The sequence below is a fragment of the Periplaneta americana genome, chromosome 3 (genome assembly GCF_040183065.1).
Source record: "Periplaneta americana isolate PAMFEO1 chromosome 3, P.americana_PAMFEO1_priV1, whole genome shotgun sequence".
Lineage (NCBI taxonomy): Eukaryota > Metazoa > Arthropoda > Insecta > Blattodea > Blattidae > Periplaneta > Periplaneta americana.
In genome coordinates, this window is record NC_091119.1 from 183,404,570 (window position 1) to 183,420,323 (window position 15,754).

Consider the following 15,754-nt stretch of genomic DNA (forward strand, 5'->3'; position numbering starts at 1 on the left):
GTATGACTAATTTAATTTACGAAACTGAAACTCATTAGCCAATTATCTCTAATCTAGTGATATATACCAGTTTTATCAGGTGGTCCAAGATTTTTTTTTAACTAGAAGAGTTTCGAATGTGCCTGTTCCTGTCATAGGAAAGAAAAAGGATATAGAGTCTTGTGGAAGGTAGGATATAAAATGCAGGCAAGGAAGGCTTAACTCAACACTGAATGTATGCTATCACTACAACAATTAAAATATGACTGCCGAAATCTTATCTACATACTTTCATTTTACACCATTCATGCTTTAATGGGTTAGTTCAAAATTTAAACAACTGACAAGTGCAAATATTTTAATTAAGTTTTATTTTTTGGTTTCAATATTATGTTAATATTTTTCTATAAACACACAATTGATCCTCACACCAAAAGCACACACAAGATATCTTCTCTCTTTCATGTCTTTGTCTCATCTTTCTTTCCATTTCATCTACGAACACACAATTCTTTGTAACTTTACAACCACTTTGTACGATTTTGGTTTTATCTGGCTCTCAATCATGTACATATACAAAGAAATCACACTCAGATACACTAACAGCAAAGCATCAGAAGCAAACATCACACAACAACAAAAAAGGAGAAAAAAAATCGTTTTAAAGAGAAAAATATTTTTCTTTTCTACTCAAACACACTGTATTATCTTTGAAAAACAAACATGGGCTGTTGTACAAATCCATTTGGTATGGCGTGCATCCTATAATAATACTGTGATCATCAAAGACGAGAAATGATATCGATAAAATAGCTATTTCCACCCAAAATAAAAGACACAAACTACATAATTACTGTTATACGAATGTCTACTGATGAGTAAGTTAACATAAAATGTAATTTTGGTATTACGTGATAATGCATCACAAAAACTATTAAATTTAATGCAACATCATAAGTGTCTTTCATGAAAAAATTACGAATAGATAATAAGTAAATGTCTAGTTACCACATGCCAAAACCAACAACCGAAATAGAACTCAAGCATGAATTATAAACATCTCCAAGTAGGAAGTTTTGTAAATTTGTGCAGAATAAAAACAAAATAAAATTTTGTTTCCACTTCATTCACAAAACAGTCTGCGACAAACTTTACGTGCTCATCTTAAACCATTGAGTGCACAATTTTTCAATGAGAGCTAAAATACTCTAATTATAGTCACAACTAGGGCACAATTTTAATAGCATAAAATTAACATTAAAATATCAGCTCGTGGATGCACCCCATACCTAATTGAAGTACAACATAAATTCTCCTACTGTTCCAAACAATCTTTCTTCCTCACTCTAAACCATGCTTGCAGCATTTTTACCGTTTATAAATTACAATGCACACTTCCACAAACAATCTGCCTCTTACTGCTTCCTCTCTCTCCATTGTCAATAGAACAAAGTAAAATTATATATCCACACTATATGCAAACATCCCATACAAAAAGAACAGATGAATAAGGTGTCCGTTTTATAGTGTCGGTGGTACAGACAAGACTGAGGTATAGTCAGTCAATAACATAAAACGAGTAAACTAAACCTCATGTGGCCAAGTTCCATAACAAATTATGGAGTTCATTACATAGAAAGTTCATGAACCAAGTATACACGCCAAAATTAATACCAAATTGTGAGCTTTGCAAACGTCCATAAGAATTTCGTAATTCACAGTCCATTTTATATGTACCTCAATTATTTAAAACAATAGAATATACAACCAAACTGCTTCCGTACCTGAATATACGCAAGGCTTACATTATTTGAAATGATTATGTATGATATATTATTTACGGGCATATTTCCTTATATACTACCCTTAATAAAAGCAAAAAAGGCGTAGAAAAGTAATGAAATTTTTAGAACAAGAGAATATAATCCCTCAAGCATTTCTGTTCAAAATTCTTAACAGGACGAACTAAATGAACGTCTAAGTAATTCTATGACTGGCCCTAATTAATTTAATAGCTTCAGTGAAACACATAAGATCACTGTGTGTGTACCATAACTGTGAGCGAACACACACACACAACTACAAAGATGCACACAAAATTTTAACTTTCAACAATACAACAGGGTGATCAATCATTTGCTAAACATACTTTAGATTGTTTCTTATCATTCAAAAATCAAACACACAACATGCAACTAGGTTCAAATGTGCCACTCATTCTGTACTAGTGACCAGTAACTGAGATAAAACTAAAAATTTAATATTATTTCGGAATATCCATGCCATGTCAAGAGGTACAGTGAGTGATAGTTGAGCACAGTTGCATGTGACATACAGCAGCGAACTCAGTCGTATTTGAGGAAACTTTCCTGTTTAGATCCTCTCTGGGGCCAGGAACCAGGTTGCTGTGGTGCATTAGTTCCTGGGGCACCTCCCCCCTGACTCGCGTCACCCGCTCCACCTGCTGCTCCCGAATTCATCCAGCTCAAAAATCCACCCCCCGCCTGCCCCGTTGCAGCAGGAGGTGCCGTCCCTTGCTGAGGTCCAGCAGGGGCTGCACCAAACCCTGCAGCAGTAGCCGGATTGCCAAATCCCTGAGGGGCTCCCTCACCACCACCACCAGGTGCCTGATTCCCTTGTAAATTGCCAATCAGACCCCATCCTGCTTGGTTCAACGCTGCCGCAACAAGAGCCGGATTCATGGGGAGAGCACCCAAATTGAGCGTGCCCATCCCCAGGGGATTGTTCATGTTTTGCGCTCCTCCAGTTCCCGCAGCTCCTGCCTGACCTGTAATCCCCAATGCCTGCAGGTTTGGCATGTCTATGTTCCCTCTATTCGCTGGACCACCCTGGTTCCAACCCCCCGCCCCCGCTCCCATGTTGCTGCCCCCAGGTCCCCCATGATGCTGGTGGTGATAATGATGTGCCGTGCCTGCCCCCCCACCGAAGGGGCCTGCCAAGTTTTTTGGCTCCCTAGTACCGGGCCCTCCTCTGGGTCCTCCACCCCCCATACCTGCCCCACCTCCGTAAGACCTTCCGTTAGGATCAGTCTTTGGGGCAGCATTACTCACATGAACCGACACACCTTTGATGATGTGGTCCTCTCCACACAGACCCTGTGCGATCTCTGGATCCAGAAAAGTCACGAATGCAAAAGCTCGGAATGGCTTGGGGATGAATACATCTGTCACTTCACCATACTTGGAGAAATATTCACGCAAATCTTCAGATTGCATATCCTCGGTGCAACGTCCCACAAACACCTTGCATGGCACTTGCTGTATCTGGCCTTCCTGTATGGCACACAAATGATATATACAACCAATTTAGCTATTGCATAAAATATTCAACAAATTACACACGTATGTAATCAATGCATGAAGAAGAATATGTGTTTCCTTCATTCATTTCTGTTGCTTCCTGGTCAAGTGCCACTCAGAATCTTTCGTAACAGTTACCAACTCAATCAACCTTTTGGCAAAGTATATCTACCCCAAGATCACTGAATATTTGCTCTTTTTAGAGCATTACACGAAACTTATTAAAAAGACTTCAACGACATATCAAATTAAATAATAAACAAAAATGATTAAGTTGAAGCTAATAATTTTCATTTAACTAACCTCCTTTAGATGGAAAAAAAAAAAGTTGGCTCGTTGATATCTAATGTTCAGTTGATGACGTCATTTGTTCTCTTGTGGTCAAACATTTAGCAAGAAGACTGAAAAACTGAGTTAAACTTGGACAGTGAAGATGACCATGATCCATATTTTCATTAACATTACTGAAAGAGCCTGTAGGAAATTCTGCAATACCAATTCTGTGTAAATGTTTATTATTAAGGCAATCAAGACTTAATCTGAATGTTACCGATTTTCATAGAATTTCGATTATTAAATCTAGTGTACTGCATTTCTTCCATTCCTTCACCCCCTTCGACTGCTTTAGAAGCATTGAATTTTTTTTATTAAATTGTTGCATTCTGGTCTTATAATGACACAAATTTTACCTTTCTCAGCCAAGAAATCAGCTGTCTCAATAGCTGAAACTCCGTGATGTGCAAGAGTCCACTGAAGTACCAATCATTTATTTAATTTAACCATTTGTCTTAAAATTCTATAACACTCTTGGAATACTAACTTTTTTTTCCTGTTACAACATACGCTACACTAAAGATAGATGCTTTTGTATCTGATAGTAACACACAACCTTCTCAAATTTATCAATCCTATATAGAATATTTTGTAAGATTGAACGAATAACATGGGGGGGGGGGGACTGAAAAAGTCATACAATATAATTTATTGTTTTCATACTATTTAAAATGAGATGTACAATGTCGATATCTGACGCCTACTTCGAGTACGAACTGAATAAACCAAGGAGGAAAACAAAACGTGAGGCAGATACAAAATACTGCGGACGAAACAGCTGGAAGTGTCTGAGGTCAGGAGCATAGACAAGACTAATAAAGACAGGAGAAGAACGAGTGAAGGAATGAAGCGACTACCAGATATTAGTGATTGTGAGGACAGAATAGATAGGGCTTTGGAGAGGTTATTAGCGAAGAAGAAGAGTGCTAAAAAGTGAGTGTAAGAAAGATAGGGGTGGCAAAAGTGTAAGAAAAGGATCAGAGAAGAAAGTGTTAAGTGTAAGAAGATAGGGTAAGAGTGTAATAAGATAGACTATCAAACAATGAATACAAGAGAATTAAAGTGAAAAAAAAAAAAAAAAAAAAAAATCTGAACAAATGTGAAGTGGAATGAGAGAGAAATTGGAAGTGTAATTAAGTGAATTAGATATTTCATGTTTTTCAATGTTATGGGTTGGGAGTAGTATCAGGGGTACTATAACTGTAGAAGTATTATAGAAATAAATATATAGAAAGAGATAATAAAATAGGAAATTTAGGAGTGAAGAGAAGAGAAAGAGATAAATATGTAAATAAACAGAGGATAGGAAAAAAAAAAGTGATGAAGTGTTGTAAAACAGAGTAAATGGAAAAGTCAGCAAGTAATGTAGGAGAAAATAGCGGGAAAACAATGATTAAGAGTAGGTAGGATTTGAGGGTAGAGAAGAAAATAAATAAATAACGCAAATTATTAAGGAAGGAATATGCAACATTTAATAGGTGAGTGAGAAATGGAAGGGAGACAGTCTAGGTATGAGGGAGAGAATAGAAGAGGATAGAGGGGGAAGGACATATAGCAATTCAGTCATAACAGAACATTAGAAAGTAATCAAGAAATTCTCGGCAAAGAATACTTTAATAGAAAAGAGTTATATGTATTAAAGAGATGGTGGATCGAAAAACAGAAATGTGTGAAGGACCACCATAACTGTGAATTGTAAAGTTGAATGACAAATATATCATATCATATCATATCATACTATTTAAAATAAAAGTTATTTATCTGCATTCTTTTTATCTCACCCAAAGCAAAGCTGCAACCAGTTGAACATTTCATGTACCTGCGTTATATTTTAATAATGGTACACCTCCATTTACATTGATTTTGAGATATGGAGTCTTAAATGTGTACAGAAAATTCAAGCTGTGAAATACTTGAACAAGAATAGTTCATGTCTTCTTGTCAGAGATTAAGCTGTCTTTATACTCTTAGGGTTTATAAATAGTAAGATTGATAAATCCAAGGTAACTAACTCTTTGGAGGTGTACCAGAATAATGTTTTTATGGAATACCATTTACCTTCAGATATTTGATAATTTGGATCAAGATCTTGATAATCAATTTCATCACAGTCACTCAAAATCTCTTTAGACTTAAAATGAGTTATACCATTATCAAATAATTTTCTTGTAGCATTATCTAAGACACCTGCATTATGGTGCACTCTGTTGGCAATAGAAATTGGATTTGTACCACTTTAATAATAAAAAGAATGGACTTTTGTAATACTGAAAGTGTAGTTAACTCCAATTTGACAAAAAGTGGAGTTGTAGCCTACTACTAATAAAATAACCCCTTCATGTATTTGATAGAAATGAACTTGAGATGAAGAGATAACATCTAGAATTCATCAAGTCGAAATATCAAATATTCCTAATTGGGTCATTCCCGTGTTGCAGGAGTGAATTGTGAAAAGTGGAAAAGGAACATCATAATTATACGAGTAGAAATGGACTACCTTCAACAAACTGCTCAGATCTCTAGATAAAAGCAAATCTGAAATACAGAAATAAGATGCCGAAAAAATGTACGAGATGTAATGGAACACAATGAGAAGCAGATGTTTAAATGGTCTGGGCAAGTTTTATGCATGCCAGAGCATCGATGAGATTGGTGATAGCGAAATGGTATTTGGCGGGATGAGGCCGAGGATTCGCCATAGATTACCTGGCATTCACCTTACGGTTGGGGAAAACCTCGGAAAAAAACCTAACCAGGTAATCAGCCCAAGCGGGGATCGATCCCGCACGCAAGCGCAACTTCAGACTGGTAAGCAAGCGCCTTAAACGACTGAGCCACGCCGGTGGCTTTGAGCAGAGGTGGTCAAGGAAAAACTATGAGTGGAAGATACAGGATATGCACTGAAGAGGTAAACCAGGGTGATCATGGAATAAGGGCAATGCAGAACAGCAACTTGGAGCTGCAGAACACACAAAATAGGCAAACATGGAGACTGGAAATGGGTACACAGCATTCTACCATATGAAACCAACACAGTAGTAGTACAAACAATACTTTAGGTTGTAAAATGTATTAAATCTCACTTGGTTACCTTTCCATACAATTAATTTACTTCAACAAAGTCATCAAATTATAATTCACACGATTTGAATTACCTCTGATTGAGGTTCTGGCTGATATGCCAGATATCAATGTGTCAGAGAAAGAACAATCGTTTATATACATCTCAAGTCTGATCAGTGTAATACAGGGCTACTACAAAGGCTTTGCCCGATTCCATAGCCTTGTATTATGAAAAGTATGAGAAATACATTATTGAAAGTTATACCAATAAAAAGAGAAACTCATCAAGTTTTTGGTCCATCAACTGCTACAAGTGCTCGATGTGACCTCCTTGCGTCACACGACAAACATCCACTCGGTAGTCTAACTCCTGTCACACCCGCTGGAGCATATCACGATCAACTCTAGCCACTGCCGCACAGATCCGGTTATTAAGTTCTTCAAGATTAACTGGCAAAGGAGGTACATACACTTGATCTTTGACAAACCCCCATAGAAAAAAAATCACAGAGAGTCAGATCTGGCAACCGAGGAGGCCAACGGAGAACACACCGATCGTTGTTAGAAGCCCGTCCACACCAACGTTGTGATAGATGCTCAGTAAGATACTCACGCACTTCCAGATGGAAATGTGGTGGAGCCTCATCTTGTTGAAATAAAAACCCTGGTTTATCTTCATGTAACTGAGGCATCAACCATATCAATGGGCTTCTAACAACGATCAGTGTGTTTTCTGTTGGCCTCCTCGGTCGCCAAATCTGACTCCCTGTGATTTTTTTCTATGGGGGGTTTGTCAAAGATCAAGTGTATGTACCTCCTTTGCCAGTTAGTCTTGAAGAACTTAATAACCGGATCTGTGCGGCAGTGGCTAGAGTTGATCGTGATATGCTCCAGCGGGTGTGGCAGGAGTTAGACTACCGAGTGGATGTTTGTCGCGTGACGCAAGGAGGTCACATCGAGCACTTGTAGCAGTTGATGGACCAAAAACTTGATGAGTTTCTCTTTTTATTGGTATAACTTTCAATAATGTATTTCTCATACTTTTAATAATACAAGGCTATGGAATCGGGTAAAGCCTTTGTAGTAGCCCTGTATGTTACTAATCAGCAATGCATGCAATCTCCTTTGACATAAACTTTGGGAGTTTTCAAGAAAATTGGTGTGGATTGGAAAGAGAGGAGGCTATTAAGTAATCTTTCTATGAAACAAGTCAAAGACATGATAGGTGAAAAAATGTCAGAGGAAAGTGAAATAAAGAGAGGGGTATGACAAGGATGCTCTTGATCAACTACCCTGTTCAACATCTACTTGGAGGATTTAGCAAAGAACTGTTTTCAGAACATGAGAGGGGTGATATGAAGAGGAAGAAGAATAAAGTGCACAAGATTTGCTGATGATATGGCGTTGTTACCAGGAGAGTAGGTAATACTAAGGGATGTGCTATTGGAGCTGAATGACACCTGTGAGCAGTATGAGATAAAACTAAATGCAAACAAGGCGAAGACCACTGTTATCGGAAGAAAAATAACGAATTCGAAATGAGGCAGTGAAACAAGTGGACAGCTTCAAATACTTGAGGTGTACTATAACCAGTAACATGAGCTGCTGCCAGGAAGTAAAAAGGAGGATAGCAATGACAAAGAAAACTTTTAATAGAAAAAGACCATCTTCTGCAGATCTCTTGAAAAAGAATTAAGGAAGAGACTTGTGAAGTGCTTTGTGTGGAGTGTCACTGTATGGGGCAAAAACATGGACATTATGACGAAGTGAAGAGAAACGACTGGAAGCAATTAAAATGTGGATATGTAGAAGAATGGAGCATGTGAAATGGACAGACAAAATAAGAACTGAAGCTGAATTACAGTACGTAAAGTATAGTGCTGAAACTGATCAAAAAGAGAAAAAGAAGTTGGCTGGGTCACTGGCTGAGGAGGATACACCGGAAGGAATGATGAACGGAGAAAAAAGTTTGGGGCAGAAGAAGATATCAAAGATAAACAATATTACAGTATATGGATTTACATGAAGACGAAGAAGGAATGCACAAAAGAAAGGAAGTTTGAAGAATACTGGGTTTGCAGTGAACGACCTGCCCTTGAGCAGTAGATTGTAAGTGAATGAATTAATAACATAACATCAGGTGCATTTGACAACACATGGTGACCGAAAATTCTTTACTAATTAAAATTAAAAGCTGCTTCAGAAGTAAATAAAACAGTCACAAATTACATCCAAGAACGCAAAAGCCAGCTCACCATACGTGACGAGACAATCTTCAAGGTGACAAGAGGGTATCCACAAGGATCAATTTGCAGTCCAGGAGTCTGGGTCATACTATATGACAACTTAATATAACAATGACTCCAGGAAGACTGTATGCTACACATTTACACCGATGCTTTCCTGCTTGTGAAATCAAATATATTTAGATATTTACAGGATATTGCCAACAAAGTACTAGCAACGGTCCACCTATGGAGAAAGACTAAAGTCCAGTCTAATATCACCATAACATCAGCAATGCTAAGATCGAGAAAAAGAAAAATAGAGCCAATCAACATCTCCATGGAAAATACAAGAATTATACCAGTGGACAAACTGAAATACTTAGAATCTATGTAAAGTTTAATTTTTGATCCTACAGAATATATCTGTTATGGTAACAATGGTTATTAGAGGAGAAAAATTCGCCCCGGCACACGGGATCGAACCCGGGTCTTTTGTTCTACGTACCAAATGCTCTTTAACTGCTGAGCTACGCCGAAGTTCAATCATAACATCTAGGCAAAAGTACTATTAAGATTTTTTTACATGTTTCATATTCTAGCTGTGATGCAATGTACGAATATCATGGAATGTAAATAAATACAATACAAGGAAAAAATCAAGTACTTGTAGAGATAATGTCCAGATTATCCACCAGCATCACTTTAACATCAAGATCTAGAGTTAAATTTACAAGATTATAAATGTCAGTGTTATAAACTTGACTACAATGGGTATAAGAAAACTCTATTCTAAACAAAGAGATGGTGGATAAGAATTGCTAATATACATAATATTTTGAAACAAGTGAATTCTATCAAATTCAAAATTAATAGTTAGTATATACTTTCTTTCACACTCATTTTCTAGTTTTTTCAATCTAACCCTCGTAGTATATTGCAGTACCTTCAATTTTCCTTGCAGTATGCACTTTTATTCTACATCTCAGAAAATAGAACTATGCCATATTATAACAGATTTCGGATTTTTACACTCTAAAAGTTGATTTTATGTGCCTAAAATGTGCTCTAAAAATCATATCTAAAATGATCTTTCATCACATCTTACTCAAAATTAATAGACGTATCTTATCTTCTTCTCCTGATGCTACAGTCTAAAGGCTTGCCATACTGACTGGTCCTGAACTAATGCTCTCCAATTGCAAAATCCCAACTTCATGAAATCCTCTTCTATGCATCCAGCCATCTAAATGTATCTATACCTACTATTATTACTTGAGTACAAATTAGGTGTATTAAGTGTCTTAGTCAACCTCTTAGCCTAGTGGTTATCGACATTGGCTCTTGACCAGGAGGTTTCAGGTTTGATGCCTGAATCTGCCAAAGGATTTTTCCTTGTTTGGAAATTGTTCCTCGGTATCTATGGCCTGGGTGTTTGTTTTGCCCTTAGGTTTAAGTTAAATTTAGATAGACATAAGCGTTAGGAGGAGACTACAGCATCCTACCAAAAATCTGCTTCCAATATCCTCCTACAGGATCATCAGGCGTTGCAATCCCATGAACTTACATCCACCCATTAAATGTAAAACTGATAAAGATAAATTCAAGATGAATAGAGGGTGTAACAAAAATGTATGTCAAAACTTTCGGAAAACATTCCTCACATGACATGTAAAGGATGAAAATATGTTATATGAACATGAATTCGGAAATGCTTCATTTCCCTCTTAAATCTCGTTTTCTACAACTCTGCTTATACTGGATGATGTGCAAAATAGGCCTAGTTAGTGGTGACTGTCATCATAGCTACTGTGTAACAATTCCGTACCAGAACAATCTGATTATACGTAAACTCTGTTCATTTCTGGTTAGAATGTAATTACCTACATGCAAATGGAGGTGACAGTGATGTACCATACATTCCTTTCTGTGTGTTTCCTGTATTTCTAGTATTCAGTGTTCTGGTGTGGTGTACACATCATCTGTGATGGCATTCTACACAAAAACAAAATAACTTGCGTATCATACAATGTAAGCAGAGTTTAAAAAAAAAAAAAGAACTCTTAACAGGTGGGGGGGGGGGGGAGGTGTTTCTAAACCCATGTTCATAGAACATATTTTCATCCTCTACATGTGAGGAATGTTTGCCCGAAGTTATGGCATACCTTTTTTCTTACATCCTGTATAGAATCCATTATTTAATTATATTATTTGCAATGTTTGTTTAACATTTTACTGTATTTCAGAACCCCTGAGAACATTGATGTAAATTTTAACTGATAAATATATATTGTTACCTTAATTCCAAAATCTCGTAGCTCACTGTGATGTTGATTTCCACTTTTTGCGCGTTTTTTGAAAGCACATACACAGAGACAGAAGTTTAAGTCCAATATTAGTACTTGTATTTTAAATTAATCTTTACTGCTTTGTCAGTGGATGGATCTTTGGATATACCTTCAAAAACGTGCAAAAAAAAAGTGAAAATCAACATCCAAGCCAGTTACAAGGTTTTTGGAATTAAGGTAATGATATATAAAATACACAAATTGCCCTAAACAATGGTGTATTTCTGTCTCTTTTTTTATCATTTTATCAATTTTACACGGATTGTCTCAGAAATTAAAACAAAAAATTATGCATAATTTACACACCACAGTTTATTCTTCGATTCTTGAGAAGTTTGCCTGTGTATGTAGAATACATCAAATGGAGGACTGTGCTGTATAATCTCGTGGATGTTCTGTATCATAATGCTACAAATAGGGCGTTCCTATACTGACTAATCTCAAGTAGTCATGTACCATCGGCTTATATGATGGTAGTGTGGAGTGCTCATCCTCAGGAAACTAAGCAGTAGAGGATGGAGTTGAACCAGTCTGTATAAGAAGCATGAAGAGACCTGTCTGTACACCGGTGTATGACAACTTGCCACCCATCCATTCCGAATTGAATGTTTTTAGAATTGACCAAATTTATAAATACTCTTTAATGAAATTCTATCATAAAAATAGAATGAAATTTGTAGCTCAGCCACATGATCATAATACAAGACGAAACGAAATTCTTAAATTAGTTGAACCTAAATGTTTCACATCTGCTGCTTTACTACACAGTACAAATTATGGTCCACGTCTATATAATTCGATAATAAAATTTCATCCAGAATTGACTACTTTAAGCAATGAAATTTTCAGATCCAGAATTAAAAAATTTATATGACAGACTTCCCTGTATTTATATTATGTACCATGTATTGTAAAACAAGTTTATTTCTATCCTAAGTTTATTTTTCTATTTTATCTTGGTTACTATATCAACATGGTCTGCACTAACTATACTACTAATAATAATAATTTAATATTAATCCATCAATCTCAACATCGTCTCTTTTTTCACTCAGTTATTACTAGTATTATTATTTACTAATTTTATTATCATCTTTATGTGAGCTTTTTTCTTGTATTTTGTCTACAGAGTATGTATATCTATGTAACGGAACTGTTCCCCGAACACGAGCTTTGCTCTTTCGGGGTATTTTAATGTAACATTTTTATGTATATGTTATTATTAAATAATAGTACATTATGCAACGAGCCTATAATGAAGGTAATTAAGAAGTGAGTATGGATATTTATGAAACGAGCGCAAGCGAGTTTCATAATTTTCATACGAGCTTCTTAATTACCATTATAGGGAGTTTCATACGACTTTTTATGCTCGACCATATTTATAACTTGATATTATTAATTTTATTTGTATTTGACATTGAGCAATGTTCTGTATGTTGTGAGATGTGCGCAGACGCGAAAATATTGATTTTTTCCGAGGAACAGATGTCCACATTGACCTTGCTAGGCCATAAGAATCTACAGAGATAACATTGAAATTAAATTAGACATTGAAAAACGAGATGACAAATTGAATTTGTTTGAATATTATTTACAATTAACGCTAATTATTATAGTAACAGAACATAACCTTCTGCGACAGTATTGGTTTTCCAGCCTCCGTGACTTTTCACTAATTCTCTTTCGATTGCATATCCGAGAATAATCTATACTTGCGGTTTTATAACGGTAGAAAGCTGACCTGTCATTGGCTGAACAGTTGTAACCTGAGTCGTCATTGGCTGAAAGACCTGACCTTTAATGAGTAGGTGTACTTTAATGACATGCATTAAAGGTCTGCTACCAGGTGTATAATTACTACATTTCGGCATGGTCGAGCATAAATAAATAAAATAAATCAACAGAGGTTGAAGTGAGACTGATCTGCATGGGAATGCTCTGTATATGCAACTATAATTTTGATGCAGGTTTTTTAGGGTATTTGTATTGTATCACAGATGTGAAGATATCCATCCAGTGTTTCAGAGCTACATATCAGCTTCAGCATCAGGAAAGGTAGGGAAAGGTGCAACCTATTCTGATAGATATGTGTCCAAGAGTTATTCTTCTATATTATTAGGCAGATTCCGTTCAATTTTGTACAGGTATGTATGAGTAAATTTCAATCGCGAATTGTGCATGATATATAATTTTTACTAATAAATGTATTTTTATTTGAAAGAATTACGGAAAATGGCGATTTACTTTAAATTGGCTAAAAACTTTTTCAAAATGTTGTTCTTACATCATTACAACATGTTCCAAAATGATTGCTCAGATTTTAATACAGTTTGTTTCAGAGAATATGTAAGCTGCAGGAACACAGTCTCAATAGCAGCTAATATCTCCTGGTTTTTTTAAGCATATGGCTACCTTATGCACATCTGCGGCTATTGTAGGAAAAATTGTTAGAAAACTGAGCTATCAGAACCTCAGAAAGCTTTTCGTGTCCTCAATTTCGCAGCCCATTCTTTTGCTGTGACTTCAGGATGAAGAAGGTGAGTTCACTTTCCAGCAAGATGGTGCACCATCTCACTTCCACCATCATGTGTGTGAGTACCTCAATGAGCAACTTCCTCAACGTTGAATAGGCCATAGTACTGTCAAAACCAAACCTTGATGAGGTGGCCTCTTTACTCACCTGACCTACCCACCTTGTGATTTTTTTCCTATGTGGGTACGTAAGTTTCTCCTTTGGCCAATAATCTGCAGGAGCTGCAAGGTGCAATGCAAGGGATATATGGTGACACACTGCAGAGAGAATATCTAGATGGGTGTTGTGTGGTTAAGAGGTTAACAAATCGAGAACTTGAAAGATACCAACAAAACTTTCAGAGATTACCTGTCTATAAGCACTTACTGCATTACTGTAGTGTTAATAGCTACAGAGACAAAATATTGTGAAATTGGAGCAATCATTTTGGGACAAGATGTAATCTTCAATCCAAAAATGCAAACACAAAATGTACGGCTTAGGAATATTTACACAAGTTGCTTTATACATTTAATATTACCCAAACAAGAGCAACAAAAAGAAAGAGACTTTGGTTTTCTTTAAAATACCATAGTCCCGTCGCTATAATTTCCGGCAGCCAATCGCGTTGCAGGTTGGCTACATTTAAACGTGTGCATCTTGTGATTCGCTGAGGAAGACGTTATTCATTTCTTAAGGCTCGATAAATACTTAATATAATCGCCCGCCATTTTGGCTCTTTCGTTGGCGTTCGCAGAAAGCACATGAAGATGTTATTTGCCGCTCAATTATTTGCTGAATTACAGTGCGTTTGATTTATTATCATAGGAGCTACGACATGATAATGTTTAACGGTGTGGCAAATAGATTCCTCATATGGTAGCTTGGCAACGAAAGAACAAAAATGGCGAACGATACTACCTACCTAGACTTTATTGAGCTTCACTTCCTAAGACATAAGCAAAGAGGAGGAGTCACGCCGGGAATAACAGCGTCGCGACATTAACTAATGTCTGCAGAATTATACCTCCAACAGAATGATGATGGTTTACAATGGACAGTGATAAATGATAAAGGAAGGGTAAGGGGAAAAAACGGGAAAGTCAGAGAACAGCATTATTGAGAAAATCGGGTTTTAATACCTAGGACATTCACGGTTTTTAACCATTGCACAAAATGTTTAATGTTACCTTATACAGTAGAACCTCTAATATCCATGGTAATGAAGGGGGTGGGCTGAACGGATAATCGAAATAATCGGCTATTTCGTAAATTTAGTGAAGAATATTTACACTTTCGTAATTTTCTCGATAGTCTTGTATATAAGAAGCTAGGTAGTGGATCATTAGTTCACTAATTTAATTAAGTCTGGTTGTCATCGACAGAATTTTTAGGGGCTAAGGAAACACCTTGTAATGGCTGTCTGTGGAAATATATGGATAGTGGCGGTCTCTTGTTGATTTACATACTTTATACACTCCAATCTCGTATTCTGGTGGGAGATGAGCCACAGTTTCTCTTTCCCCAAACCACTCAATTATTTAAACTTTTTTTTATATTTAGCACAATAAGATTTCTTTTGACACACATAGAAGACATTTTATGGAGAAGTTATACAGTACGACAATTCGAATAGTAGACCATACTGTGTAAGGGAAAAGGCGTGTAATAGCACTCTCTAGAAAAAATAAAGTGCTAATAGAATGTACAGTACTTCATATATTTCTGCAGAAAAAGAAAGTCAGAGAAAGACAGACAGATAATATAACACAATGTGCTCAGTCAGTTTATGGCAGATCACGAATTGGCTGCTTGCACTCTTGCTTTCCCAGTCACTGCCACTGTTAATTCCAGCAATCTCCCATCAGGTTGAGAAAGGTGTTCAGCAGTGTATTTATAAACACACAACAGATCACCTTTATATACCTCAATTCTAGTTAGACTCTGGTTGAGTGCAATTTATTTCTCTCA

The 15,754-nt window shown here is 36.4% G+C and overlaps 1 protein-coding gene across 1 annotated transcript in view; it reads right to left on the reverse strand.

The window, feature by feature from the left end:
• Positions 1 to 331: 331 nt before the first annotated feature.
• The window catches only part of TBPH (TAR DNA-binding protein-43 homolog), a 63,598-nt gene continuing 48,175 nt past the window's right edge, over positions 332 to 15,754 (reverse strand). The window contains exon 4 of the mRNA XM_069822380.1: positions 332 to 3,272. Within this exon, the coding sequence (XP_069678481.1) occupies positions 2,325 to 3,272 (948 nt within the window). The 3' untranslated portion in view covers positions 332 to 2,324. The remainder of the gene's footprint in view (positions 3,273 to 15,754) is intronic.